The following is a 27768-nucleotide window of genomic DNA, read 5'->3' as shown; positions in this document are numbered from 1 at the left end:
AACCTAATTACAAACACTGAAATCAAAACAGTGATCAAAAATCTCCCAAAAAACAAAAGCCCAGGGCCAGATGGCTTCACAGGGGATCTCTAGCAAACATTTAGCGAAGAGCTAATGCCTATTTTTCTGAAACTCTCTCAAAAAACTGCAGAGGAAGGAACACTCACAAACTCATTCTACAAGGCCAGAATCACCCTGATACCAAAACCAGGCAAAGACAACATGAAAAAAGAAAATTACAGGTCAATATCCCTGATTAACATAGATGCAGAAATCCTCAACAAAATTCTAGCAAACAGAATTCAACAACACATTAGAAATCTCATACACCATGATTAAGTTGGGTTTATATTGGTATATACCAATATAAACAAATCAATCAATATGATATACCATATTAACAAATTGAAAGATAAAAACCATATGATCATCTCAATACATGTACAAAAAGGCTTCAACAAAATTCAGCACCCATTTATGATAAAAATGTTTCAAAAAATGGGTATAGAAGGAAGCTACCTCAATATAGTAAAGGCCATACATGAAAAGCCAACAGCAAACATTATTCTCCATGATTAGAAGCTAAAAAACATTCCCTCTAAGATCAGGAACAAGACAAGGAGGTCCACTCTCACCACTATTATTCAACATAGTTTTGGAAGTCCTAGTTATGGCAATTAGAGAAGAAAAGGAAATAAAAGGAATCCAGATCAGAAAAGAATAAGTAAAACTCTCACTGTGTGCAGATGGCATGATACCATACATAGAAAACCCTAAAGAAACTATCAGAAAATTACTAGAGCTGATCAGTGAGTTCAGCAAAGTTACAGGATGTAAGGTCAATACACAGAAATCACGTGCATTCCTGTATACTAACAATGAAAAATCATAAAGAGAAATTAAGGAATCAATCCCATTTATCATTGTAACAAAAAGATAAAATATCTAGCAATAAACCTACCTAAAGGGACAAAAGACCTGTATATGGAAAATTATGAAACTGGTGAAAGAAATCAAAGATGACATAAACAGATGAGAGATACTTCATGTTCCTGGGTAGGAGGAATCAATATTGTGAAGATGACTATACTACCTGGAGAATCCCAGGGACAGAGGAGCCTGGTGGGCTGCCGTCTATGGGGTCGCCCAGAGTCGGACACGACTGAAGTGACTTAGCGGCAGCAGCAGCAGCAGCAGCAAAATGGAGACAAAACCAATTATTTCTCTAAATACCAGTAACAAGCAATTAGAAACGAAAATTTAAAAAAATTATAACATAAAATAATAAAGTATCTAAGGAGAAAAAAATTCCAGAGAAAATGAAAGTGAAGCCGCTCAGTCGTGTCCGACTCTTTGCGACCCCATGGACTGTAGCCCATCAGGCTCCTCTGTCCATAGAATTCTCCAGGCAAGAGTACTGGAGTGGGTTGCCATTTCTTCCTCTGGGGGATATTCCTGACCCAGGGATTGAACCCAGGTCTCCCACATTACAGTCAGACACTTTACCGTCTGAGCCACCAGGGAAGGAGAAAAAAATCCCAGAGAAGAGGAAAGGAAAAAAAGCCATAGAATAATTTAAGGATTAAGGGTTGAAATGTCCCAAATCTGGTTTAAAAAAAAAAAAACTTACCTAAAAATCCCAAAGCATAGTGAATCCCAAAAAAGATACATACATATACATACTCACACACACACTTAGTCTCATAGTTGTGAACATAATAGCAGAGTACTGAAAACCAAAGTGAATCTTGAAAGCAGCAAGAGGAAAACATATGTGATGACATTATATGCAGGGAACTCTGATATAATTGGGCTTTCCTGGTGGTTCAGATGGTAAAGAATCTGTCTGAAATGCAAAGGCCTGGGTTGGATCCCTGGGTTGGGAAGATCCCCTGGAGAAGGGAATGGCGACCCACTCCAGTATTCTTGCCTGGAGAATTCCATGGACTTAGGAACCTGTCAGTCTATAGCCCATGGGGTTGCAAAGAATCAGACCTGACTGAGCAACTAACATTTTCACTTTCTTTCTAATATAATTAATGCCTGATTTCTAATCAGAAAAAAAAAAAAAGCCATGGAGGTCAAAATCTATTTGAATGAAATATTCAAAGCTGTAAAAGGGAAAATAAACTTTCAACAAAAAATTTTATAATTATAAAACTACCTTTTAAAAATAAAGAAACAATTAAAATATCTTCAGACAAACCACCCTGGAAAGATATGTTGTCCACAGACCTAAGCCACAATAAAAAGCTAAAGGAAAAATTATAAGCTGGAAGAAAAAATTCTAAGATTTAGTTTTGATGTATATGATGTAGTAAAATACATTAAAAATGAAAGATATGTGTGTATAGTATGTATGTGTGGTTTAAGCTGCTAATTGATCATTCTCTATGCATCAGTAGAAGCACAATGCAAGAATCAAAAAGCACCAAAAATAAGACATATTATGATCTGGGTTGAGAAACTTAACAAAGTTGTCAATTCTACTTATATTAATCTCTAACACGCATGCAATCCTAAATAAAATTCCAAATGGATTTTTTTTTTTTTAGAGAACACAAAAATTAATTCTAAAACTCATATGGAATCAGGGACTTCTGGGTAAAGATGAAATAAATACAAGCATCCAATTTTATAACCCTCTTAAACCCCATTAAAATGACAAAAGGGGAATTTTTAATTTTTTGTTACTTTATTCATTGAAGGATACCTATATATAGCAAAATGCATAAACCTAGGTATATGTTTGGAGAGTTCTGACAAATGTGTACACCCACGTAACCAACACACTAGTCAATATGAAGAACAATGTCATCACACAATAAAGATTCTATATATCCAAACTGTAGGCTTTTTAAAAAAATATTTTCTAAAGTATAATAACCTTCAGTAAAATAAGAAAATCCATTTAAAATGGATGATTTAATAATATTTACCCATTTAATCATTAAACCGCAACCACAGTCAAACAAAAAAGCGTTTCAGTTATCTCTCAATGATTCCTTCTGCCCCACGGCAATGCATTTTCTCTGTACACCTAATGATTTGTTTAGGTGAGAAAACTAATTAGAGACAACTAATGATTTGTTTTCTGACAATATAAATCAGTTTCTTTTTTCTCTAAATTTGTAAGATGAGGCGTATATAGTATATACACTATGGATTTCTTATACATATACACTATATTATTTCTTATACAGTATATAGAGATTTCTTTGTCTAATCATAATTATTTTCATGATAACTTTATAATTATTTTATGATTATTTAATCATAATCATTTTGATATATACAAATACATTAATAATTTATATATCCACAGTTTTGCTTTTTATTGTAAAGTAGTATTTCATTGTATAGATACACCACTTTTCTAAATCTACTCTCCAGTTGGTGGGAATTTTTTCCAGTTGGGACTACTGTGAATGATGTTGATATGAACATTTGAATCATTTCTGTGTGGACATTATTTTTCATTTATTTTAGGTAAACACTTAAGAGTGGAATTTCTAGGAGATATGCTTTTGCTTTTAGAATTTTCAAACTATTTTCAAAGTGATTGTACTGTTTTATATTCCCATTTGCAATGTTGAGAGTCAAATTGGTTCACAATCTTGCCAACATTTGATATTATTAGTTTTCTCTAAATGGTATCTATTTATGCTTTTAACTTGCATTTTGATATTTCCAACTTATCAATTTTTTGATATGTTTATTGGACTTTTGGTGTCAAGAACTTTTTGCATAACCCTGATCATGAGTAACTCTATGCTTTCTTCTGAAAATCTTACATTTCACATTTTGGTCCATATCCATCTTGACTGTATTTTTGTATAAGGTGAAATTTAGGTTGAGGTTTGTTTGGTTTTGCCTATGAAATTCTAATTATTCCAATTATTGAGACACTATTTATTAAAAAACTATCTTTTCTCCATTGAACTATCTTATCTCCACTGAATTGTAATTTTGTTTGAAGTTAGTTGGCTATACTTGTGTGAACCGGTTTCTGAATTTTCTGTTCTATGCTGTTGATTTTTTTTTTTTTAACACCAAAAATGTTTTGTATTTGGGTATAGCTGATTACTACAATGTTGTGATAGTTTCAGGTGAACAGTGAAGGGACTCAGCCATATATATACAAGTATCCATTCTCCCCCAAATCCACCTCTTATCCAGGCTGGCACATAACATTGAGCAAAGTTCCATGTGCTATACAATATGTTTTTGTTGGTTGCTACTGCTGCTAAGTTGCTTCAGTTGTGTCTGACTCTGTACGACCCCATAGACGGCAGCCCACCAGGCTCCCCCATCCCTGGGATTCTCCAGGTAAGAACACTGGAGTGGGTTGCCATTTCCTTCTCCAATGCATGAAAGTGAAAAGTGAAAGTGAAGTAGCTCAGTCGTGTCCATTGGTTATCCATTTTAAATAAAGCAGTGTATACATTACCTTCTAAAAATCCTTAACTATCCCTCCCCACCCCCACAACCCCACCACCCCACCCCCTGGCAACCATGAGTTTGTTTTCTCAGTCTGTAAATCTCTGTTGTGTAAGTTCATTTGTATCATTTCCTTTTAAAAGTCTTTTTCATTTGCAAATGATTGTAGAGAATTCAAAAAATTAATTTTTAAATACTGACTATAATTATATTTAATAAATTTACTTCATACAAGGTCAATATTTAAAAAATCAACTGTATACTGACACTAAGCAACTGAAAATTAAAAATAAATTTTAAGGAGTTTCCTTATGGTTCAGTGGTTAGGGCTCAGTGCTTTCACTGCCATGGCCCAGGTTCAAATCCTGGTCAGGGAACTAAGATCCCTGCAAGCCACAGGGAGAGGCCAAAAAATAATAAATAATATTTTAAATTATTATCATTTATAATAGCACCAAATATTAAAATGTCACTTCTCCCTAAAATGAGCTATAAATTCAATGCAATAGCAATAAAAATTTTACTGGGTTTTGTGTGTGTGTGTAAGTTGATAAACATTTAAAAATTTCTATGGAAAATAAACGAACTTGGAGTACCTAAAACAAATTTTGAAGAGGAAAACGATTTTCAGTCAGTTCAGTTCAGTTCATTCATCCAGTTGTGTCCGACTCTTTGCGACTCCCTGAATTGCAGCACGCCAGGCCTCCCAGTCCATCACCAACTCCCGGAGTTCACCCAGACTCACGTCCATCGAGTCGGTGATGCCATCCAGCCATCTCATCCTCTGTCGTCCCCTTCTCCTCCTGCCCCCAATCCCTCCCAGCATCAGAGTCTTTTCCAATGAGTCAACTCTCCGCATGAGGTGGCCAAAGTACTGGAGTTTCAGCTTTAGCATCATTCCTTCCAAAGAAATCCCAGGGCTGATCTTCAGAATGGACTGGTTGGATCTCCTTGCAGTCCAAGGGACTCTCAAGAGTCTTCTCCAACACCACACTTCAAAAGCATCAATTCTTCGGCACTCAGCCTTCTTCACAGTCCAACTCTCACATCCATACATGACCACAGGAAAAACCATAGCCTTGACTAGACGAACCTTTGTTGGCAAAGTAATGTCTCTGCTTTTGAATATGCTATCTAGGTTGGTCATAACTTTCCTTCCAAGGAGTAAGCGTTTTTTAATTTCATGGCTGCAGTCACCATCTGCAGTGATTTTGAAGCCCAGAAAAACAAAGTCTGACACTGTTTCCACTGTTTCTCCATCTATTTCCCATGAAGTGGTGGGACCGGATGCCATGATCTTTGTTTTCTGAATGTTGAGCTTTAAGCCAACTTTTTCACTCTCCTCTTTCACTTTCATCAAGAGGCTCTTGAGTTCCTCTTCACTTTCTGCCATAAGGGTGGTGTCATCTGCATATCTGAGGTTATTGGCATTTCTCCCGGCAATCATGATTCCAGCTTGTGTTTCTTCCAGCCCAGCGTTTCTCATGATGTACTCTGCATAGAAGTTAAATAAGCAGGGTGACAATATACAGCCTTGACGAACTCCTTTTCCTATTTGGAACCAGTCTGTTGTTCCATGTCCAGTTCTAACTGTTGCTTCCTGACTTGCATACAAATTTCTCAAGAGGCAGGTCAGGTGGTCTGGTATTCCCATCTCTTGAAGAATTTTCCACTATTTATTGTGATTCACACAGTCAAAGGCTTTGGCATAGTCAATAAAGCAGAAATAGATGTTTTTCTGGAACTCTCTTGCTTTTTCCATGATCCAGCGGATGTTGGCAACTTGATCTCTGGTTCCTCTGCCTTTTCTAAAACCAGCTTGAACGTCAGGAAGTTAACGGTTCACATATTGCTGAAGCCTGGCTTGGAGAATTGTGAGCATTATTTTACTAGCGTGTGAGATGAGTGCAATTGTGCAGTAGTTTGAGCATTCTTTGGCATTGCCTTTCTTTGGGATTGGAATGAAAACTGACCTTTTCTGGTCCTGTGGCCACTGCTGAGTTTCCAAATTTGCTGGCATATTGAGAAATGCAAATTAAAATAAAAGACTTAAGGCTACACACATATTAGAATAGCTTTTCTTTTCAACTGAGTATACCAAGTGCTGAAAAGGACTCAGAGCAAACAGAACTTGATACAATGCTGGAAGGAATGCAAAAATGGTACAGCCATTCTGAAAAAAATGTTTTGCAGTTTCTTATAAATATGCGCTAACCATAACACCAAGCAGTTACAACCCTAAGTATTTATGCAACAGAAATGAAAATGCATTTCCAAACAAAGACTCATATAGAGATATTTATAGAAATTTTATTCATAACTGTCAAAACCTAGAAAATCCTCAAATGTGCATTATTGAATGAATAGGTAAATAAATGGTAGTACACTAATACAATGACTATTATTGAGAGGATTAGAACACAATCCAGACACTCTAAAACCTGTCCTTCACAATATCCACAACATCATTCGAAATGGCTGTCACATAATAAAACAAACAAAACTATAGAAATATGGCCCAAACTCAAAATAAAGGTTTGGAAACTAATCTCAAGGAAAGGCTGAAAACAAAATTATAGCTTGCATTTCAGGAAACTTGAAAAGAAACTGTAATTGTTTCAAGTATAAGAATTGAAAGAGCATAAAGAAACTAAAAACAAAACTGACCCAGAGTAAAATAAATCTATAATTTCATTCATTGAAAAGATTAATAAAATTGAAAACACATAGGAATAATAAAGGAAAAGGCAAAAATATTAATTAACCAAATAAGACACACAAAAGAGGGCATAACTACTCTGTAGATATTAAGGTAGTTAAAATACATAGTATGAACAATTTTATATCAGTAAATGATAAGAAATGAGTATTTTCCAGAAAAACAAAACTTTCTGGGATTGAAAAACAAAAAAAAATCCATCAATCTTCAGGCTGAGAGGAGAGACACAGAATAACCTACCAACAAAGTTAGTAGAAAATGTTTCTCCCAACTTTATGCAGCAACTATAAAAATACCAAAATGATCTAATTTTTCAGTGACTATTGCTTTCTTAGTATGGTGTACCCAAGCCTGAAATGTTATTTCTATTACTCGAGATACCCAACTACTAAATTGTTATCATTATGTGACAGCATCCAGTCCCTCCTCCAGTAACAGCAAACTCTCAGAACTGAATCCAGAACCTCTTGCTCTTCTTCAATATACTTAAAGAAGCCAACCCTTCAAAGCTCCTGTACCTTCTCTCGATTGTTGAGAGATATGTGACACTTCTCTGCAGAGCCCTCCCTCGCTACACTGACCCAACAATCTTGATTTTGTTGGACTATAGGTTATTTCTGGTGGCCTTTGGCTGATTAAGCTTTGACAACATAGTAGTACATATTTCTATTTTAGTGGTGGAATAGAGCTGCAAATTAATGAGATTTCAAGTATGAATATGATTAAAGTTTTCCTAAGTAAAGTGTGGATAAACAAAAGTTATTGAAGTCAAAAAAGTAAAGGAAATTTGAGGTTAAGTGGTCAGTTGAGCTAGTTTAATGGTTAGAAGTTGCCTTCGCTCATGACAAAGACAGAAATGGAGAGGAAAATGGTCATGCAGGTGATAAAGTCTTCGAGGGTTGAGGAGCAGCGTGGAAGTACCATAGCTGGAAAGTCATGAATCTCAAAGGAGGAAGCATCTGGGACTGAGGATGTGTGTGCTGTCTGTGTTCCTCGGTCGTGCCCGCTCTTTGAGAAACCATGGACCATAGCCCTCCAGGCTCCTCTGTCCATGGGGATTCTCCAGACAAGAATACTGGAGTGGGTTGCCATGCTCTCCTCCAGAGAATCTTCCCAATTCAAGGATCAAACCAGAGTCTCCTCCACTGCAGGTGGATTCTTTACTGTCTGAGCCTCCAGGGAAGCCCAACACAATAATTTGCAAAAGGTAACAGGCTCCTCCCGACTCGAGTGAGTGTGACTCATCATAGCCAACACATCCAGGAACTTTGTTCCATTTGTCATATATTTGAGACACACCGATAACTTCAAATAACTTTTCTAGTTTATTTCTCTTTTAAATCACACAAGCCTATAAAGTACAAGTTCCTATCACACTAATCATAAAATTGAGTCTCAAGAAGTTAAACAATTTTATTGAATTTATATACCTCAAACTGAATGCAGGCTTCTTGGCTACAAAACCACACCTAGTATTTCTTAAACTATTTAAATGAAGGATCCCTTTTTTCTCAAGCATCCATGGGTGAATATTTTTAGGAAGATAATAAAATGAGGTCTATTAAAAAAATTTAGTAAGAAAAACCAAAATATAAATGTATAAACCCAGTTTTCAGATTACTGGAGTCAACACACAAAATTACTTTCTCAAACTGCTATGAAGGATATAAATGATTCCCCACAACTCCCACTGTTATTTGGTCCTGGACGGACAGTAAAAAGTTTGCTAGCCAGCGCCAGTCCAGGCACTACGCTTTGAGTAATACTGGACTGTGCTTTTTTTCTGTGTACTTACTCTTATTACTCTGTGGCTTTCCCCACTACCTGAAGCCCTCAATTAAAGGAACTTTTGTCCACAGAGATGTAATTAGAGCCCTGGTGGCACTGACTCTTGTACTGATCTCCCACCAAATTTGTATTTCAACAGTTTTTTCTCCAAGTTTCTGGACAAAGCTTCCATACTTCCATACTCCTCAGAAGTATCCCTTTTGTTAGGAACTGGACTTTCTACTTATGCCACCTTAATGAGACACATACCACAAGTCCCTTCTGGAGAACAGACCTAGGAAACTTTATCTCACAGGGGCAAGTAATAATGCCCAAGGGGATCCATCACATTCTATTACAGCCTTCACTTTCCTCCCAGCACACACACACAGACACCCACCCTCATCCTCACAGAATGTAACTATGTTCTTGATAGAGGGGGAGGATTCAATGGTTTTCACTGTTGGGTATTCAGTGCACAACTACTTGTAAATGTAGTGGAAAACATTTGCTTTACTACATTCTCTTTGGAATCAGTATCAGCGATTCTGGCTCTGAAAGGTGAGTGCAATAGTCATGGATTTTATTTAAACTTGTATTCATTCAATGAGAAATTAAAAATAAAAGAAACTCTGGCAACAACTTTAGCTCTTGAGTCCTGTTGAAACTCTGGCCTCAGCAAAACTTGCACTGCAGAATGGTCATCCTGAACACCTAAAGCAAGCTGCCCAAGAGACCCCAGAGAAGTGTGGATGGTCTGCAGAAGTCAGAGCCACTGCTAAGCTTCTATTACTGCAGCCATGATAATGAAATCAAGAAGAAATCAACTTATATTCAGGTGGGATGAGGCACAGAGCATAGGGGGCTACGCTTTCTCTCTATCATCAAAGTGACCAATGCATTGGAGGAAGGGATATTTGAGCTTCAGAACCCCTGAGCCAGCTGGAGAAGCATCAATAGGATGTTTATAGAAAGAACCCTCCTCTTGGGCTCGGATCTAGGTTGCGTTAACATGGCTAAATGCACCAAGAAGGTCGGAATCGTGGGCAAATACGGGACCCGTTATGGTGCCTCCCTCAGGAAAATGGTGAAGAAAATTGAAATCAGCCAGCACGCCAAGTATACCTGCTCCTTCTGTGGGAAAACCAAGATGAAGAGAAGAGCTGTGGGCATTTGGCACTGTGGTTCCTGCATGAAAACAGTAGCTGGTGGTGCCTGGACCTACAACACCACCTCTGCCGTCACAGTCAAGTCCGCCATCAGAAGACTGAAGGAACTGAAGGACCAGTAGAGGCGCCACCATTCGATACCCTTGCTAGCCTATTAAATGGGTTAATTTATCTAACAGAAAAAAAAAAAAAGAAAGAACCCTAAGTAGCCAGCAGAGAGGACAAGGAGGGCAAGAATTAGTTATGAATCATTACACTTCTCATCAAAAATTAAATAATTGAAAACCTACCAACACATTTTTACTTAATGAAAAATAATTATTTAGCTCTGATATATGATCAAACACCTTTGAGTACTTTGTAGATATCATTTCTTTTAATCTCACAACAAAGCTGCATTATAAGGACAATTATTCCCATTTTAAAATGAAACAAGGAGTCAGAGAGTTAAGTATCATGTGCAAGTTACAATATCTGGTCACTGGGAGGATCTGAGTTTTCCATCTCCAGTCTCCATGACTGCTGTCAGCAAGATTGAAGCTCACACTGTGTGCACAGTGAATGCAGGATTGGCCCCCCTTAACTCTTCTTGAGTCAGAAGGCAAAGAGCACACATGCTGCTCAGTGCTTGGCTGAGTCCTCAGATAAGCATATGTTCAGAGGCTAAGAGCAGAACCGTGGGGGATCTGAAAGTATACCATGGAATGAATGGGAAAGGGATTTGTGAATGTTAATTTTTCAAAAGGGGAGGCAATTAAGGCATGCTCTGCTTAGTTGCTCAGTTGTTGTCTGACTCTTTGACTCTTGGCAATTGCATGGACTGTAGCCCACCAAGCTCTTCTGTCCATGAGGATTCTCCAAGCAAGAATACAGGAGTGGGTAGCCATGCCAGCTTCCAGGGTATCTTCCCAACCCAGGGATCGAATCCAGGTCTCCTGCACTGCAGGCAGATTATTTACAATCTGAGCCACCAGGGAAGCCCAAGAATACTGGAGTGGGTAGCCTATCCCTTCTCCGGTAATCTATCCAGGGTCTCCTACATTGCTGGTGGATTCTTTACCAACTGAGCTACCAGGGAAGCCCATATTCAAGTATTATGGGCTTCAATATCAAGTTTTGATATTGAAAGGAGATGATTTGTGCCAACCACATAGAGAATCAAGTGAAAAACCAAAAACAGATTTTTCATGATTGAGCCAACATACCTTGAAGTAAGCTTGACTCTCACTAGGGTAATTTAAGTGCACTTACAGAAGATGAATCAAAAAGAACACATTGTTTAATGAATTGAAGATGCTCAGCTATTGGTTCATACTACCTCACAATTCATTCTGTCAAAATCCCACCACTGGAAACAATAAAGGCTTTCATATTCTAAAGTAAGACATTAAGAATGGTGAATATATTTTATACTTATATTTATCTTTATGGTAAATGTTTCAAATCTTAAGAACTGCAATAATGTTAGCAGAAAATTATCTTTCTATGAAAATGAGAAACAATAACACTAAATAGAACATTTCATGGTTGGGTTAATGTGACTCTTAAAAGTACAAAAGTGGTAAAGAAGTGTGTACGGATATATGTTTCAAAAAGTAGTTAGGGGTAGAATATGAAGCTCCATGAATATTGTACTAAGGAGTTGGGCCATATATTCCATCTGGCATATTCATTATACAAATCATGCCTAAATTCACTTAACATGTTCTCTTCAGCACATTTTACTCCTACACACTAGTTATTTGTGATGCAGGGATACACACCATTTTGAGATGACTATGTATTAATTGAGAAGAATAAAATATAAACAAGCAAAAACCAAACAAAACAAAATCCCATAACCCAGTACAAAGAATGGCAATCTAGACATCTTCAAAGCATGATGTCCACCCAAAGGAAATTTTTCTGATTACACCTTAGATGTCAGAGCAGATTTTGTAGAGAAATGAACTTGCAGGATGAGTAGAAGTCACCCAGGATAATGATGGTGGGAAGTTGGGGACCATCCAAGTGAGAGTACAAGGATTAAAGGTCAGAAAGGGTAGAGTGCACTAAGGGGACTCTAAAGTGTTCAGGAAGGTTGAATCAGTGCAAGTGTTGGATGGAAACATCCTGAGAGACAAGCAAAGAGTCATATGCAGGGGATACATCAGAAAGCATACACTGTGCTGTGCTAAGGAGGGTAGGTTTCATCTTGGAGGCCAAAGAAAGTATGAAAGACTTGGAGGAATCCCTTTCACATTACCTTTTACTTCAGTAAGAGATCACTTTGGCAGATGTACTGTGAATTATAAAGGCACAAGAATGAAGACAGGGAGGCAAACAGATAAATACAATAAAAGAGACAAATGAACAGGGCCTAAAATGATTAGGGATACTAGCAGTGCAAATATGGGAATGGATAAATAAAATGGAGAGCTAAATTGTAGATAGTATCAATAGGATTTTATTAGATGTGGTACAGTGAGAAGAAGAAAGCTAGGGTCACTTCCGTGTTTCAGACATGAGAGATTGGGTGGATTGTAGTATCATCCCACAAACGCAGGACATAGGAGTGGTCTAACGCAAGGGTGAGTTTGGTCTGGAGAAGGCTGAGTTTAAGGTATTTGTGGGATTTCTAGCTGGAGACTTCCAAGATAACTGAACTTATATAACTGGATCTTGTGAGACAGATATTTCTAGAAATAAGGTTGGAAAGATATTATAAACATCAGACAAATAAAAGAATATAATGAGGTCCCAGAAAGTGAGATTGAATCATTCTTCTTTTGTGAAAAAAAGAGCCCCCCCCCCAAAAAAAAATCCTGTTCAGCACCATATTTACAGCTAGGCAGAGGGAGAAATCATTGTGAATAAGTGTAATGAATAACCAATAAAAAATAAGAATGTATAGAATAAAAACATTTTTAATGAATTTTCAAATTTCCCTCAACAGGAACAATTCCCAGAGGAGATGGAGGCTGGAAACCACACCAGCGTGACAGAGTTCATCCTTTTAGGGTTAACAGAGGATCCTACACTTTGTGTCATCTTCTTTGTAGTATTTCTAGGTATCTATGTTGTCACCTTAGTAGGCAATATCAGCATAATTATTCTGATAAGAAACTGTTCCCAGCTTCAGACTCCCATGTACTTCTTCCTCAGTCATTTGGCTTTTGTAGACACCCTGTTTTCCACATCCATCACACCTATGATGATTATAGGATTCCTGAAACGTAGATTGGCCCTCCCTGTTGCTGGCTGTGAAGCCCAGCTTTGTTCTGTGATCACATTTGGGACAGCTGAGTGCTTCCTGCTGGCCGCCATGGCCTATGACCGCTATGTGGCCATCTGCTTGCCCCTGCTCTATTCCACCCGTATGTCCCCCAGAGTCTGTGTCCTCTTGGTAGGGGCTTCCTATGTGGGTGGATGTGTCAATGCTTGGACATTTACTAGTTGTTTATTGACTCTGTCTTTCTGTGGACCAAATCATATAAATGACTTTTTCTGTGACTTCTCCCCTCTGTTGAAACTTTCCTGCTCAGATGTCTCCACTACTGAAATTATCCCTTCCATCTCTTCTGGCTCCATCATTGTGGTCACAGTGTCCGTCATAGCTCTCTCTTACATCTGCATCCTCAACACCATCCTGAAGATGCACTCCACTGAAGGGAGACACAAGGCCGCCTCCACCTGCACCTCTCACCTCACTGCAGTCACTCTCTACTATGGAACGATTACCTTCATTTATGTGATGCCTAAATCCAGCTACTCAATTGACCAGAACAAAGTGCTGTCTGTGTTCTACACAGTGTTGATCCCCATGTTGAACCCCCTCATCTACAGTCTGAGGAACAGAGACGTAAAGGAGGCCCTGAGAAAGGTAATTCTAAGAAAATATTCATAGGATCCATTCCCAACATTTCAGATGCTCGTTCATCAGCATTACATTTGTGTGTGTCTGTGTGTTATTCGCTCTGTTGTATTCGACTCTGTGCAACCCCATTAACTATAGCCTGCCAGGTTCCTCTGTTCATGAAATTCTCCAAGCAAGAATGCTGGAGTGGCTAGCCATTTCATCCTCCAGGGCATCTTCCTGACCCAGGGATTGAATCAGAGTCTCTTGCATTGCAGGCAGTTTCTTTACCATCTGAGCCACCAGAGAAGCCCACCCACCAAATACTGCTTAACTGATTGATTAAATTTAATCATAATACTTTTAATTCTCACTTATATACACTTATAAACCAGTTGGGAGACATCTTGAAATCAGTAAAAATGACAGTAATTACTTTCACTATTACATGTTAACACTTGCAGATGCCTAAAACTTTTTCTTTAATGATTTCTACTTATAATATGCCCAGCCCTATTCTAAGTACATTGGTATATTAGCTGGGTTATTTCTTGTAAAAATCCTACATTAGTAGTTTTTATTTCTATTTTATAAATAAATTATCTGATACAGAGATATTAAATAGATTGCCCAGAATGATACAGCTAGGAAGTTTTTCAGTCTTTGAATCTAGAAAGTCGGAGTTTAAACCACCATGCTTCATCATTTAATTTTCACAGCAATATCATGATGCTGCTTATTTAAAAATTACCCTAATTTACAGATGAGACTACCAAGTCTCAGAGGGATTCAACAGTTTGTTTGAGAGATATGGACCCGAGTCTCTGATTCACTTGGAATCAAGTCCTCTCATTCCATGCACTTGATCTACTCTGTAAAACATTATCAGTTCAAGGACTTCAGCACTGTTACTGATCTAGAGGATTTGAGCAAGATAAGAAATCCTAAGCTGTTTCTTTTCATCAGCCTTCTGAAAAAACTCTGCTGTCAGTAAGTCTAGGTTGTGAGGACTCCAAAAACAAGTATGAGAATGGGAAAACTGGATTGGTTTACATCTATAAAAAATGAGGTCTAGACATGACAGTTACATGATTTGACTGAAAGTCTAACTATATTTAAGCACATACTACAAACAAATATTCCCACTTGGCATAATGTAGTTTCCCTTAGCTGTAGAAACTAAAAAGCATATCTGAATTAACATTCCAACTAATGTGATAACATTCAGAGTTCCATAATCCAGATTTATAAAAAACTTACTTAAGAAGTGCTGCCAAAGAGTGTAGTAAATGTATTTCTTACATAATAATCTACCCTCATTTTTTTCTGGAATTCAGGAACTCCCAATTCAATGTAAATATGGAGACAACTTTTTAGAGCATCTGAAAGCAAGACTTAGATTATAAAAGTCCTTGACTCAGTGTAATGGGGTGAAACAAGTGAGGATTGGGAGACATAGTAAGAAAAAAATGGGATATTATTTATAATACATTGCTAAGTTAAAATGTAGATTATCTGTCATATTCTGGCAAATTTTAGGTGGGAACACAATGATTAAATGAAACAAGAATAAATTAAAACGTGAAATGATCCAATAATGGATAAAGAAAAACATTCTCTAACCACAACACATCTGACACCAAATTTGTGGTATTTTTTCCCCCATATCAACCAACTGGAATACCAGTATGTTCTAAATATCCAGACGTCAAATTGATATTCTATTCTTTCAATCAATTCTGACACTAACTCCCTGGAGGTACAGTCAGATTTCACAGGTTTAAGACTCAGTTCCACAACTCTGCCCTCCGTTCTAACACCAGTCGCAAGTAATGGGTCCCCAAGGTATCCACATTTCCATCCAACTTGGCTACAAGTCAAGGATTCCCACAGGCCTCTTCCAGGTTTGAGAGTTTGCTAGAATGACTCAACAAAATTCTCTGAAGCATCTGCTTACGTTTACCAGTTTAACATAAAAGATATTATAAAGAACAAATTAACAGCCAGATGGAGAGACACACCACACCAGGTCTGGAAGGGTCTCCAGGGCAGAAGTTTCTATCACCAGGAAGCTGAAGTGTATAATCTGGAGTGTATAACCCTTCTAGCACATGAATCTGTTGTCAGTTTGTAAGCTTTCCACCCCATAGCTTAGGAGTTTTATGGAGGCTATGTAAAAAGTCTCCAGCCTCTCCAACCTCACTGCAGAAACACGTGTGAATGTAAAGTCTCAAGTCTGTAATCATGGTTTGATCTTTTTGGTAACTAGTCCTTTTTTTTTAATTTAAATTGGAGGCTAATTACTTTGCAATATTGTAGTGGTTTTTGCCATACATTGACATGAATCAGCCATGGGTGTACATGTGTTCCCCATCCTGAACTCTCTCATCCAGAAGCTAAACCAAAATCCCACCGAGAATCTTCTCATTCCAACAAAAATACTCCTATCACCTAGGAGTTTCCAAGGGATTCAGGAGCCCTGTGTCAGGAACCGGGTTTAAAGAACAAATATTTGAACAAAAGATGCTTTTAGCACCCTTTTCATTCAAGAAACTGCAAGAGTTTTAGAGCCCTATGTAAGGAACTGGGGGTAGAGACCAAAGATTTATTTCTATTATGTCACTGTCAACTACCTGGTATGTGGCTATGGACCACTCATAACAAATGACCATAAAGAATGAAGATACTGGCACACTGTTAGAATTCCATTTGGTCATTAATAATTATTCAGCTCATTATCATAACATACGAAAAGGTCCCCCAGGGTGAGGCTATTCAGGTTTACAGGCTTCCATTTAATCTTTGGTCTCAGCAACATATGGCTTCACTCTTCCAGGCATCAGGTTTAATTGAGCTAGGAGTCAGAATTATCACTTGCTTTGAGTCTCTTTTGAATCTCTTCTATTAGTAGAATACTGGATTTTTAATAAATTGCAGTTGTAATTGTCCTGTAAAAATCCCAAGTACATACTGACTAGTATGACCAGAGCTTTAATTATGTGAACTTTGAAGCCCTGCATACATGACTAGCTTCCCTCTGGACATTTTGTACCCATATCTCAGTGGTCAGAGTGTCTGTATTTTACCTCAGGTATCATATGAGCATTGCTAGTTGGGAATTATGTGACAAACAATAATTTTTAGATCTGTTAAGATTTATATATTTATCTCTTCACATGTGTGTGCTAAGTCACTTCCGCCATGTCTGACACTTTGTGACCCCATGGACTATAGCCCCAGGCTTCCCTCTGCATGGGGTTTCCCAGTCAAGAATACTGGAGTGGGTTGCCATTTCTTTCTCCAGGGGATCTTCCCAACCTAGGGATCCAACTCACACCTCTGACCTCTCCCGCATTGGCAGGCAGATTCTTTACCACGTGCGCCACCTAGGAAGCCCATCTCTGGACATATTTATGAGTAATTCTTGGGAAAAGAGGAGGCAGCCTCAAACATTGACAATTCCCTCCCACTGTGACCTCCAAATACAAGAGGAACATTTAGTCAAGGCCTTTTGGTTATTTTACATGTAAATATGGGATAGTTATTCATTCATTTCAAAAATATTTGTTGAGCCTTGATTATATTCTAGAAACTAAACACTGCAGATGTCTTAATAAATTGATAGAGATATAAGGTGTAATAGAACAGAATTCTCATGTAGCTTAGATTTTAGTCGGGGAGACACTAGGGAATAAATATTATAAATGCAGAACATATGAATGGCAGGATGATACAAATCAGTTGAGTTGATAGGACTTATAAAAGGTAACTCTGCTGGTATGGGTGGTGACTCCTAGTGATAGTATGACAGGGAAGGCCACTGGAGCAAGTGATAGTTGAGTAGAATGTTGGAAGATAATAAAGACCAAAGCTGCTAGACAGAAAACAGCTTGTGCAAAGATTCTGAGACTCTCATGGTAAACAAGGAGGAGAGCTACACAGAAAGGGTTCAATCACAGGCTGCTTCACTGGCCATGGAGAAGTGCTTGAGTTTCACTCTACAAGGAATGGGAAGCCATTAAACGGCTCTTTGACAGTTCTAATGTTCTAATAGTCTTCTAAAGAAACCTCTGTAATTTGGGGGCTCAGATTATTTGGTGAATGTGAATGGTGTGTCAGTTATTAGCTGAAGTAATGTGATATGCTGATTATCCATGGCTGCCTGACAAGTCACTCAAAGCCATTTTATTATATTACATTATATTGTGAGTCAGGAATTCTCATTGGGTTTGGCTCAGCATTTCACCTGCCCCGCGTGCATTAATGAGAGTCATTGAGTGATACTCAGGTGGCATCTGGGCATGTCTCAAGAATCCAAAGTGGCTTCACTCAGATGCTTGGAACCTTAGCTGCTGCTGCTGCTGAGTCACTTCAGTTGTGTCCGACTTTGTGCGACTCCATAGATGGCAGCCCACCAGGCTCCCCCGTCCCTGGGATTCTCCAGGCAAGAACACTGGAGTGGGTTGCCATTTCCTTCTCCAATGCATGAAAGTGAAAAGTGAAAGTGAAGTCGCTCAGTCGTGTCCGACCCTCAGCGACCCCATGGACTGCAGCCTACCAGGCTCCTCTGTCCATGGGATTTTCCAGCAAGAGTACTGGAGTGGGTTGCCATTGCCTTCTCTGTTGGAACCTTAGAGGAATGGCTAAAAAGTCTCTCCTTCTCCACGAGTCTTACTTAAAGAGTCTCTTCATATGGTCTTACCATCAGAGTAGCTGAATTTTTCACATGGTGGCTTAGGACTCTAGCAAATGTCCCAAGACAGTAAAAAGCTGCTGTGTTTCCTATGAACCAGCCCCAGGAGACTCAGGGCATCATTTACAGTCATCTATGTGTAAAAAAAAAAAAATCACTGAAGCCAGTTCAGATTCAAGAAAAGGGTTATGTGAGGCAATTCTAAAGGATGTAGGATTTCTTTATCAGGTGATGAAACCGCTCCAAAACTGATCATGGTGATGGTTGCATATATCTGTGAATATTCTGAAATCTGCTGTTTACTTTAAATGGGTTAATTGTTGGTATTGAGTTACATCTCAAGAAAATTGTTTTTAAAAAAATTTAGATGGCTTTCAGTGTATCAAATTATAATTCATTCAGTCAAACAAATCTACTGCTTAATTCTCTTCAAGATAAGTGTCCCTCTGGAGCTTTGTGAGGCAGCTATGAGAAAGTTCCCTTAAGATTTTAAAAGTCTTATATTTTAGAAAGAGAGGGTCTATGACCCATGCTATCAAGATTCTTAGAATGAATTCTGTATAGCTAAAAGAGGCAGTGTTGTCATAAATCTTTCAGAGATTTTAACACAGAAAATTACGACTCCAATCTGGATTTGACCTTTCATTTGAAGCCATTTCTTATCTTGAGAAACTTTTCTCTGGAAGGTATTTGGGTGAGAAGTAGCCTTATTTTCAAACCTAGCAAGGTATGGCATCCTGATTATTTTTCTGAATTTTTTTCTCAAGAATCAATCAAATAAATCCTTTCCATAGTTCACATATTTCTTCACATACATTAGCTTAGGCAGCTATCTATCAGACACTAGATAGAAATTTTAACATTCTTCCTGGAAATCTTCCCAGAAAAACCCAGGAGTATATTAGGTATCCTTTATATTTTCCGTTTCATCCCAGGTGACAATATTGACAAACATTTCACCACTGCCTGGCAAATGTCTTTTCTTCTGCTTTTAAAAATATTTTTCTTACTATCCTACAGGCCCTCCCCACCTTATAAGAACATTCCAGATATTGCTAAAAGTCTCACCATGGTCCTTCTACTTCACCCCACTATGCAGTCTCAAAGCCAATGCCATATGACATCAGGTTCTGTGACGACAAAACCTCTTTCAAGCCTTAATGTTGTTTAACACTGCATAAGAAACTAGTGTAAGCCTTAGTGTTTAAAGTAACACCTGTTTCACAATATCTTAGGATGTCATGATTCCACTTGGCTGTGAGATTCCGGTGGTGAGTCTCCTGTGCCTCCCAGCTTTACTGAGATTGCTTGTCAGTTGAGATGACAGCTGGCCTAGTTGGGAAAATAATGTGCTTTCATTCATATGCCTGGTGCAAATGGGGGAGAATTTGGTTTACCTAGTCCCCTCTTTCTGTTTCTCTCACGTGATTTTCATGGTAACAGTCAAATTTCTTATATGGCACCTCAAAGCTCCATGAGGAAATCTTCCAGGAAACTCAAGCAAAGGCTTCAAAGCTTCTTATCACTGAGATTCAACACTTTCAGATTATTATTTCCTCTATATTCTACATGTATGGCATACCATGAAAGTCAGTCCAGATCAAGGGAAATTAAGTAGCCTGAATCTCTACTTAAGTTGAGAGAAATTGTGTTATGTTTTCATTTAATCTGCCACAAGATGGGAAGTTAAATTTTTGTGAGTGGTGTGAAAAAAAGAGTATTTCCTTTTGGGGCTCATTACATTTAAGATGCCTATTATTGCCAAATACACATATCTGTTAGCTCACAGAAGAAATCAGGGTTAGAGACATTAATATAAATTAGGGACCAAACAAGTGTAGATCAAGATAGAGGAGTAGAAGCAGTCTGAGCACACCTTTCCTCTAAATACATAAAAATACCTCCACATGTAGAGCAATACTCCTTGTAAACAAACTGGAGACCAGTAGAAAGACTCTTGTACAGCCAAGGCTCTGTCAACTACAAACTGACACTTGCCAAGAGCATCGCCAACAACTGAACAACAAGGTCATTTGCCATCTGCCTCTGCAGAGATTGAACCCTGTGCTGCTGCAGCTGTTGACCTTCAACAAGCTCTTAGGGAGTTCAGGGTAGAGTGAGGCATGCTGTGCTCCAGGGAAACTGGTGGGACAGGTCTTTAGATAGTTAGATGTCTTTTCAGTTCAGTTCAGTTCAGTCGCTCAGTCCTGTCCGACTCTTTGCAACCCCATGAATCACAGCATGCCAGGCCTCCCTGTCCATCACCAACTCCCGGAGTTCACTCAGACTCATGTCCATTGAATCAGTGATGCCATCCAGCCATCTCATCCTCTGTCATCCCCTTCTCCTCCTGCCTCCAATCCCTCCCAGCATCAGAGTCTTTTCCAATGAGTCAACTCTTTGCATGAGGTGGCCAAAGTACTGGAGTTTCAGCTTTAGCATCATTCCTTCCATAGAAATCCCAGGGCTGATCTCCTTTAGAATGGACTGGTTGGATCTCCTTGCAGTCCAAGGGACTCTCAAGAGTCTTCTCCAACACCACAGTTCAAAAGCATCAATTCTTCAGCACTCAGCCTTCTTCACAGTCCAACTCTCACATCCATACATGACCACAGGAAAAACCATAGCCTTGACTAGATGGACCTTTGTTGGCAAAGTAATGTCTCTGCTTTTTTTTTTTTCAATTTTAATTTAAAAAAATTATACATGTGTTCCCCATCCTGTAGGTTGGTCATAACTTTCCTTCCAAGGAGTAAGCGTCTTTTAATTTAATATATGTCTTTAGGAACAGATTTTATGATCTCAACATTTGTATCTCCCCACATCTAGAAAAGCACTAAATCCCTTCATGGTGACAACAGATCCTCATGATTATCAGAAAACCGTTTGTAAAATGAGTGCTTGGTGTTTAGTTGCTAAGTCGTGCTCAACTCTTGCGACCCCATGGACTGTAGCCTGCCAGGCTCCTTTGTTCATGGGATTCTCCAGGCAAGAATACTGGAATGGATTGCCATTTCCTTCTCCAGGGGATCTTCCTGATCTGGGGATTAAACTCGGGTCTCCTGCATTGCTGGCAGATTCTTTACTGACTAAGCTACAAATGGTACTGAACTCTGTCTTTACCAAAACCTTATATATTGACTTTCCTCCCACTGCCCCTTTGGAGCAGTTTCTCAGAGCTATCTGAGGTGCTGCCTCCCAGGCTGCAGTCTTCACTGTGCCTCAAATGAAACTTAACTCGCAGGACTCAAGTTGTGCATCTTTTTTTAGTCGACAGTTATAAAGATAGATCCACATAAAGTCAGGTAGGGCAGGAAAGGAATTGATCAGGGCTGGACCTGTGCACCTAGTGGTGAACACAGAAGAGGAGAGGATTGCATGGGCTTGGACATTTTCCCTTGGGAGCGAGCTGTTTGAACCACATATTGGGCACCCCAGGCCTGGGTTCTAACACTGGCAAGGCAAGTCTCCTTAGCTGGTTTGAAAACCAGCACAGCATCTGACCTACAACAGCCACAACCAACTTGGGAGCTGACACTGCCCCCAGTAGGGCAGGGACAGCCACTGAGTATAGGAGACAACCCTCCTTAAGTCTGGCTCTAGATTCTATCCCTGCCATCTCCAGCCCTACATCCCACCATGGTGGTATCCACCAAATTCTGGGGGAAGATGTGACAAGTGCTGATGTCTGATTGAGCTATTCCACCAAAGTCACTGGGTACACCTGGACTGCCTAAGGACACTCTCACAATAGGACATCAATTCAAGACCAGGAATAGGGAATTGTTGCACCTAATTTCATAGACAGAGAAAGTTAAGCAAAATGAGAAGACAGAGGAATCTGTACCAAACAAAAAACAAACAAAGAAAAAAAACTAATGAAACAGAGATAAATAATTTACCAGAAAAAAGAGTTCAAACCGTTAGTAATAAGACTGGTAACTGAACCAGGGAAAAGAATAGATGAACAAAGAGAGACTTTTAACAAGGATACACACACACACACGCACACACACACACACGCACACACACACACGATACCTACAGTGGAATATTACCCAGCCCCCCAAAAAGGAATGGAATTCTGCCATTTGCAACAACATAGTGGCGCTGGAGTGGCAAGCAGCCGAGAGGAGATACCCCACGCCCAAGGCAAGGAGCAACAGCTGTGTTTTGCTGGAGCAGCCATGAAGAGATATCCCACGTCCAAGGTAACAGAAACCCCAGTAAGACAGTAGGTGCTGAGAGAGGGCATCAGAATGCAGACAGATTGAAACCACAACCACAGAAAACTAGCCAATCTGATCATATGAACCACAGTTCAGTTCAGTCACTGAGTCGTGTCCGACTCTTTGTGACCCCATGAATTGCAGCACGCCAGGCCTCCCTGTCCATCACCAACTCCCGGAGTTCACTCAAACTCACGTTCATCAAGTCGGTGATGCCATCTAGCCATCTCATCCTCTGTCATCCCCTTCTCCTCCTGTCCCCAATCCCTCCCAGCATCAGAGTCTTTTCCAATGAGTCAACTCTTTGCATGAGGTGGCCAAAGTATTGGAGTTTCAGCTTTACCATCATTCCTTCCAAAGAACACCCAGGACTGATCTCCTTTAGAATGGACTGGTTGGATCTCCTTGCAGTCCAAGGGACTCTCAAGAGTCTTCTCCAACACCACAGTTCAAAAGCATCAATTCTTCGGCGCTTAGCTTTCTTCACAGTCCAACCCTCACATCCATACATGACCACTGGAAAAACCATAGCCTTGACTAGATGGACCTTTGTTGGCAAAGTAATGTCTCTGCTTTTGAATATGCTATCTAGGTTGGTCATAACTTTCCTTCCAAGGAGTAAGCGTCTTTTAATTTCATGGCTGCAGTCACCATCTGCTGTGATTTTGGAGCCCCCAAAAATAAAGTCTGACACTGTTTCCACTCTTTCCCCATCTATTTCCCATGAAGTGATGGGACCGGATGCCATGATCTTCGTTTTCTGAATGTTGAGCTTTAAGCCAACTTTTTCACTCTCCTCTTTCACTTTCATCAAGAGGCTTTTTAGTTCCTCTTCACTTTCTGCCATAAGGGTGGTGTCATCTGCATATCTGAGGTTACTGATATTTCTTCTGGCAATCTTGATTCCAGCTTGTGCTTCTTCCAGCCCAGCATTTCTCATAATGTACTCTGCATATAAGTTAAATAAGCAGGGTGACAATATACAGCCTTGACGTACTCCTTTTCCTATTTGGAACCAGTCTGTTGTTCCACGTGAGAGGGTAACAGGCAGGAAGGCCAGGGGTCTCCAAACGGAGGAAATAGCCTGCAAATGTCAGACATTTTTATCTCTCTTAAGCGGCAGAAAGAAACAAACTAGCAATATTTTTTCCTTGTCTATACAAATTTAAAAGGAGGTTTCTCTTAAAATACTGTGTTGCCATAATGACACCTGGTTTCACCTGAAATTAACTATTCTCAAACCTAGAGATAACCAATGCCTTTTTCTTATGGAAATGTTTGTCTTAAGCTATGCTAATGTACTATGCATTTACCCCAAACTCTGTCTTCAAGTCGGTTCCCCCTCTTGGCTCAGAACCTACTTGACAAACCAGTATGTTATACTCAGATATTGTTCCCCTAATCTATGTAAATGAAACTATTTGTATGGTGGTCTGCCCTTCTTCAAGATTCAAGTTAATCATTTTATGGCCCAGGATAAACCATTTGGTGCCAAGATTATCCCAAAATGCATCTTATGGGTGAGGAGCCTGGTGCCACTCTGAGTTTTAAGACATTGCTTTCTTTCATTATCAGACTACTAGTGACTATATAACATCCAGCTGAAGACTAACAGGGGGGTACTCTTTTTGCCCCCTTCTGATGCTATGTCAGAAGCTTTCTCTATCTCCTTTATACTTTAATAAAACTTTATTACACAAAAGCTCTGAGCGATCAAGCCTCGTCTCTGGCCCCAGATTGAATTCTTCTCCTCCGGGGGCCAAGAATCCTGGCGTCTTTGTGTGATTCAACAACAACCTTTCCCATGTCCAGTTCTAACTGTTGCTTCCTGACCTGCATATAGGTTTCTCAAGAGGCAGGTCAGGTGGTCTGGTATTCCCATCTCTTTCAGAATTTTCCACAGTTTATTGTTATTATACGGACCACAGCCTTGTGTAACTCAATGAAACTAAGCCATGTCGTGTAGGGCCACCCAAGACAGACAGGTCATGATGGAGAGTTCTGACAAAATGTGGTCCACTGGAGAAGGGAATGGCAAACCACTTCAGTATTCTTGCCTTGAGAACCCCATGACCAGTATGAAAAGGCAAAAAGAGGACACTGAAAGATGAACTCTTACCTACCGAAAGGTCGGTAGGTGCCTAATATGCTAGTGGAGATCAGAAATAACTGACTATCAGAATAACTCTTTCTGGAGAAATAACTCCAGAAAGAATGAAGGGACAGAGCCAAAGCAAAAACAACACCCAGTTGTGGATGGGACTGGTGATAGAAGCAAGGTCTGATGCTGTAAAGAGCAATATTGCATAGGAACCTGGAATCTTAGGTCCATGAATCAAGGCAAATTGGAAGTGGTCAAACAGGAGATGGCAAGAGTGAAAGTCAACATTCTAGGGATAAGCAAACTAAAATGGACTGGAATGAGTGATTTTAACTCAGATGACCATTATATCTACTACTGCAGGCAGAAATCCCTCAGAAGAAATGGAGTCGCCATCATAGTCAACAAAAGAGTCTGAAATTCAGTACTTGGATGCAATCTCAAAAATGACAGAATGACCTCTGTTCGTTTCCAAGGCAAACCATTCAATATCACAGAAATCCAAGTCTATGCACTAACCAGTAATGCTGAAGAAGCTGAAGTTGAACAGTTCTATGAAGACCTACAAGACCTTTTATAACTAACATCCAAAAAAGATGTCCTTTTCATTATAAGGGACTGGAATGCAAAAGTAGGAAGTCAAGAAACACCTGGAGTGACAGGCAAATTTGGCTTTGGAGTACAGAATGAAGCAGGGCAAAGGCTAATAGAGTTTTGCCAAGAGAATGCACTGGTCATAGCAACCACCCTCTTCCAACAACACAACAGAAGATTCTGAGGATGGACATCACCAGATGGCCAACACCAAAATCAGACTGATTATATTCTTTGCAGTTAAAGATGGAGAAGCTCTATACAGTTAGCAAAAACAAGACTGGGAGCTGACTGCAGCTCAGATCATAAACTCCTTATTGCCAATTAGACTTAAATTGAAGAAAGTAGGGAAAACCACTAGACCATTCAGGTATGACCTAAATCAAATCCCTTAAGATTATACAGTAGAAGTGACAAATAGATTTAAGGAACTAGATCTAATAGACAGAGTACCTAAAGAACTATGGATGGAGCTTTGTGACATTGTATAGAAAACAGGGAGCAAGACCATCCCCAAGAAGAAGAAATGCAAAAAAGCAAAATGGCTGTCTGAGGAGGCCTTACAAATAGCTGTGAAAAGAAGAGAAGCAAAAAGCAAAGGAGAAAAGGAAAGATATACCCATTTGAATGCAGAGTTCCAAAGAATAGCAAGGAGAGATAAGAAAGCCTTCCTCAGTGATCAGTGCAAAGAAATAGAGGGAAATAATAGAATGGGAAAGACTAGAGATCTCTTCAAGAAAATTAGAGATACCAAGGGAACATTTCATGCAAAGATGGGCTCAATAAAGGGCAGAAATGGTATGGACCTAACAGAAGCAGAAGATATAAAGAAGAGGTGGCAAGAATACACAGAAGAACTGTACAAAAAAGATCTTCATGACCCAGATAATCATGATGGTGTGAGCACTCACCTAGAGCCAGACATCCTGGAATACAAAGTCAAGTGGGCCTTAGGAAGCATCACTATGAACAAAGCTAGTGGAGGTGATGGAATTCCAGTTTAGCTGTTTCAAATCTTAAAAGATGATTCCTTGGAAGTACTGCACTCAATACTCCAGCAAATTTGGAAAACTCAGCAGTGGCTAGAGACTGGAAAAGGTCAGTTTTCATTCCAATCTCTAAGAAAGGCAACACCAAAGAAGGCTCAAACGACTGCACAATTGCACTCATCTCACATGCTAGCAAGGTAATGCTCAAATATCCCCAGGTGATGCTTCAACAGTACATGAACTGAGACTTCCAGATGTTCAAGCTGAATTCAGAAAAGGCAGAGGAACCAGAGATCAAATTGCCAACATCCACTGGACCTAGGAAAAGCAAGAGAATTCCAGAAAAATGTCTAGTTCTGCTTCATTGATGACATGAAAGCCTTTGATTGTGCAGATCACAACAAACTGTGGATATTCTTAAAGAGATGTGAATACCAGACCACATTTACTTACCTCCTGAGAAACCTGTATACAGGTCAAGAAGCAACAGTTAGAACTGAATATGGAACAACAGACTGTTCAAATTGGGAAAGGAGTGTGTCAAGACTGTATATTGTCACCTTTTTAATTTAGCTCATATGCAGAGTACATCATGCAAAATGCCAGGCTGAATAAAGCACAAGCCGGAATCAAGATTGCCAGGAGAAATACCAATAACCTCAGATATACAGATGACACCAACCTTATGGCAGAAAGAGAAAAGGAACTAAAGAGCCTCTTAATGAAAGTGAAAGAGAAGAGTGAAAAAGCTGGCTTAAAACTCAACATTCAAAAAACAAAGATCAGGGCATGAGGACCCATTGCTTCATGGCATATAGATGGGGAAACAGTGGAAACAGTGACAGACTTTATTTTGGGGGGGCTCCGAAATCACTGCAGATAGTGACTGCAGCCATGAAATTAAAAGACACTTGTTTTTTGGAAGAAAACCTGTGACAAACCTAAGCAGTGTATTAAAAAACACAGACATTACTTTTCTGACAAATGTCTGTATAGTCAAAGCTATGGTTTTTCCAGTAGTCACGTACAGATATGAGGGTTGGACCATAAAGAAAGCTGAGACCGAAGAACTGATGCTTTTGAACTGTGATGTTGGAGAGGACTCTTGAGAGTCCCTTTGGACCCAGATACAAAAGGCAAGCCTAGTGTTTCTCAAACTATTTAAATAAAGGATCACTCTTTCCTAAGCATCCATATGTCAATACTTCTTAGGAAGATAGTAAAAGGAGGAC

The 27768-nt window shown here is 39.3% G+C and overlaps 2 protein-coding genes and 1 pseudogene across 4 annotated transcripts in view; 2 read left to right on the top strand and 1 right to left on the bottom strand.

Annotated features, from left to right (window-relative positions):
* Positions 1 to 27768, bottom strand: part of OVCH2 (ovochymase 2) — a 276389-nt gene that overhangs the window by 167418 nt on the left and 81203 nt on the right. The gene's annotated exons all lie outside the window — the stretch shown is intronic.
* On the top strand, positions 9920 to 10291 carry LOC147357812 (large ribosomal subunit protein eL43 pseudogene; annotated as a pseudogene). Its single transcript, XR_015142099.1, has one exon. The product of XR_015142099.1 is annotated as a large ribosomal subunit protein eL43 pseudogene (transcript).
* LOC147357811 (olfactory receptor 5P1-like) lies at positions 12836 to 13981 on the top strand. The gene has a single exon (XM_086341967.1). It carries the CDS (start codon positions 13049 to 13051, stop codon positions 13979 to 13981), a length of 933 nt encoding a protein of 310 aa, XP_086198093.1. The 5' UTR covers positions 12836 to 13048.

Source organism: Bos grunniens, chromosome 15 (genome assembly GCF_055505025.1).
Source record: "Bos grunniens cultivar Pamir isolate PY7600 chromosome 15, Bosgru_T2T1.0, whole genome shotgun sequence".
Taxonomy (NCBI): Eukaryota; Metazoa; Chordata; class Mammalia; order Artiodactyla; family Bovidae; genus Bos; species Bos grunniens.
Note: the sequence above shows the minus strand (reverse complement) of the source record. Positions and strands in the feature narration are given on the sequence as shown.

Bases quoted from the DNA above. Each gene is read 5' to 3' on its own strand.
- LOC147357811 (XM_086341967.1), top strand. From the start codon at position 13,049: ATGGAGGCTGGAAACCACACCAGCGTGACAGAGTTCATCCTTTTAGGG.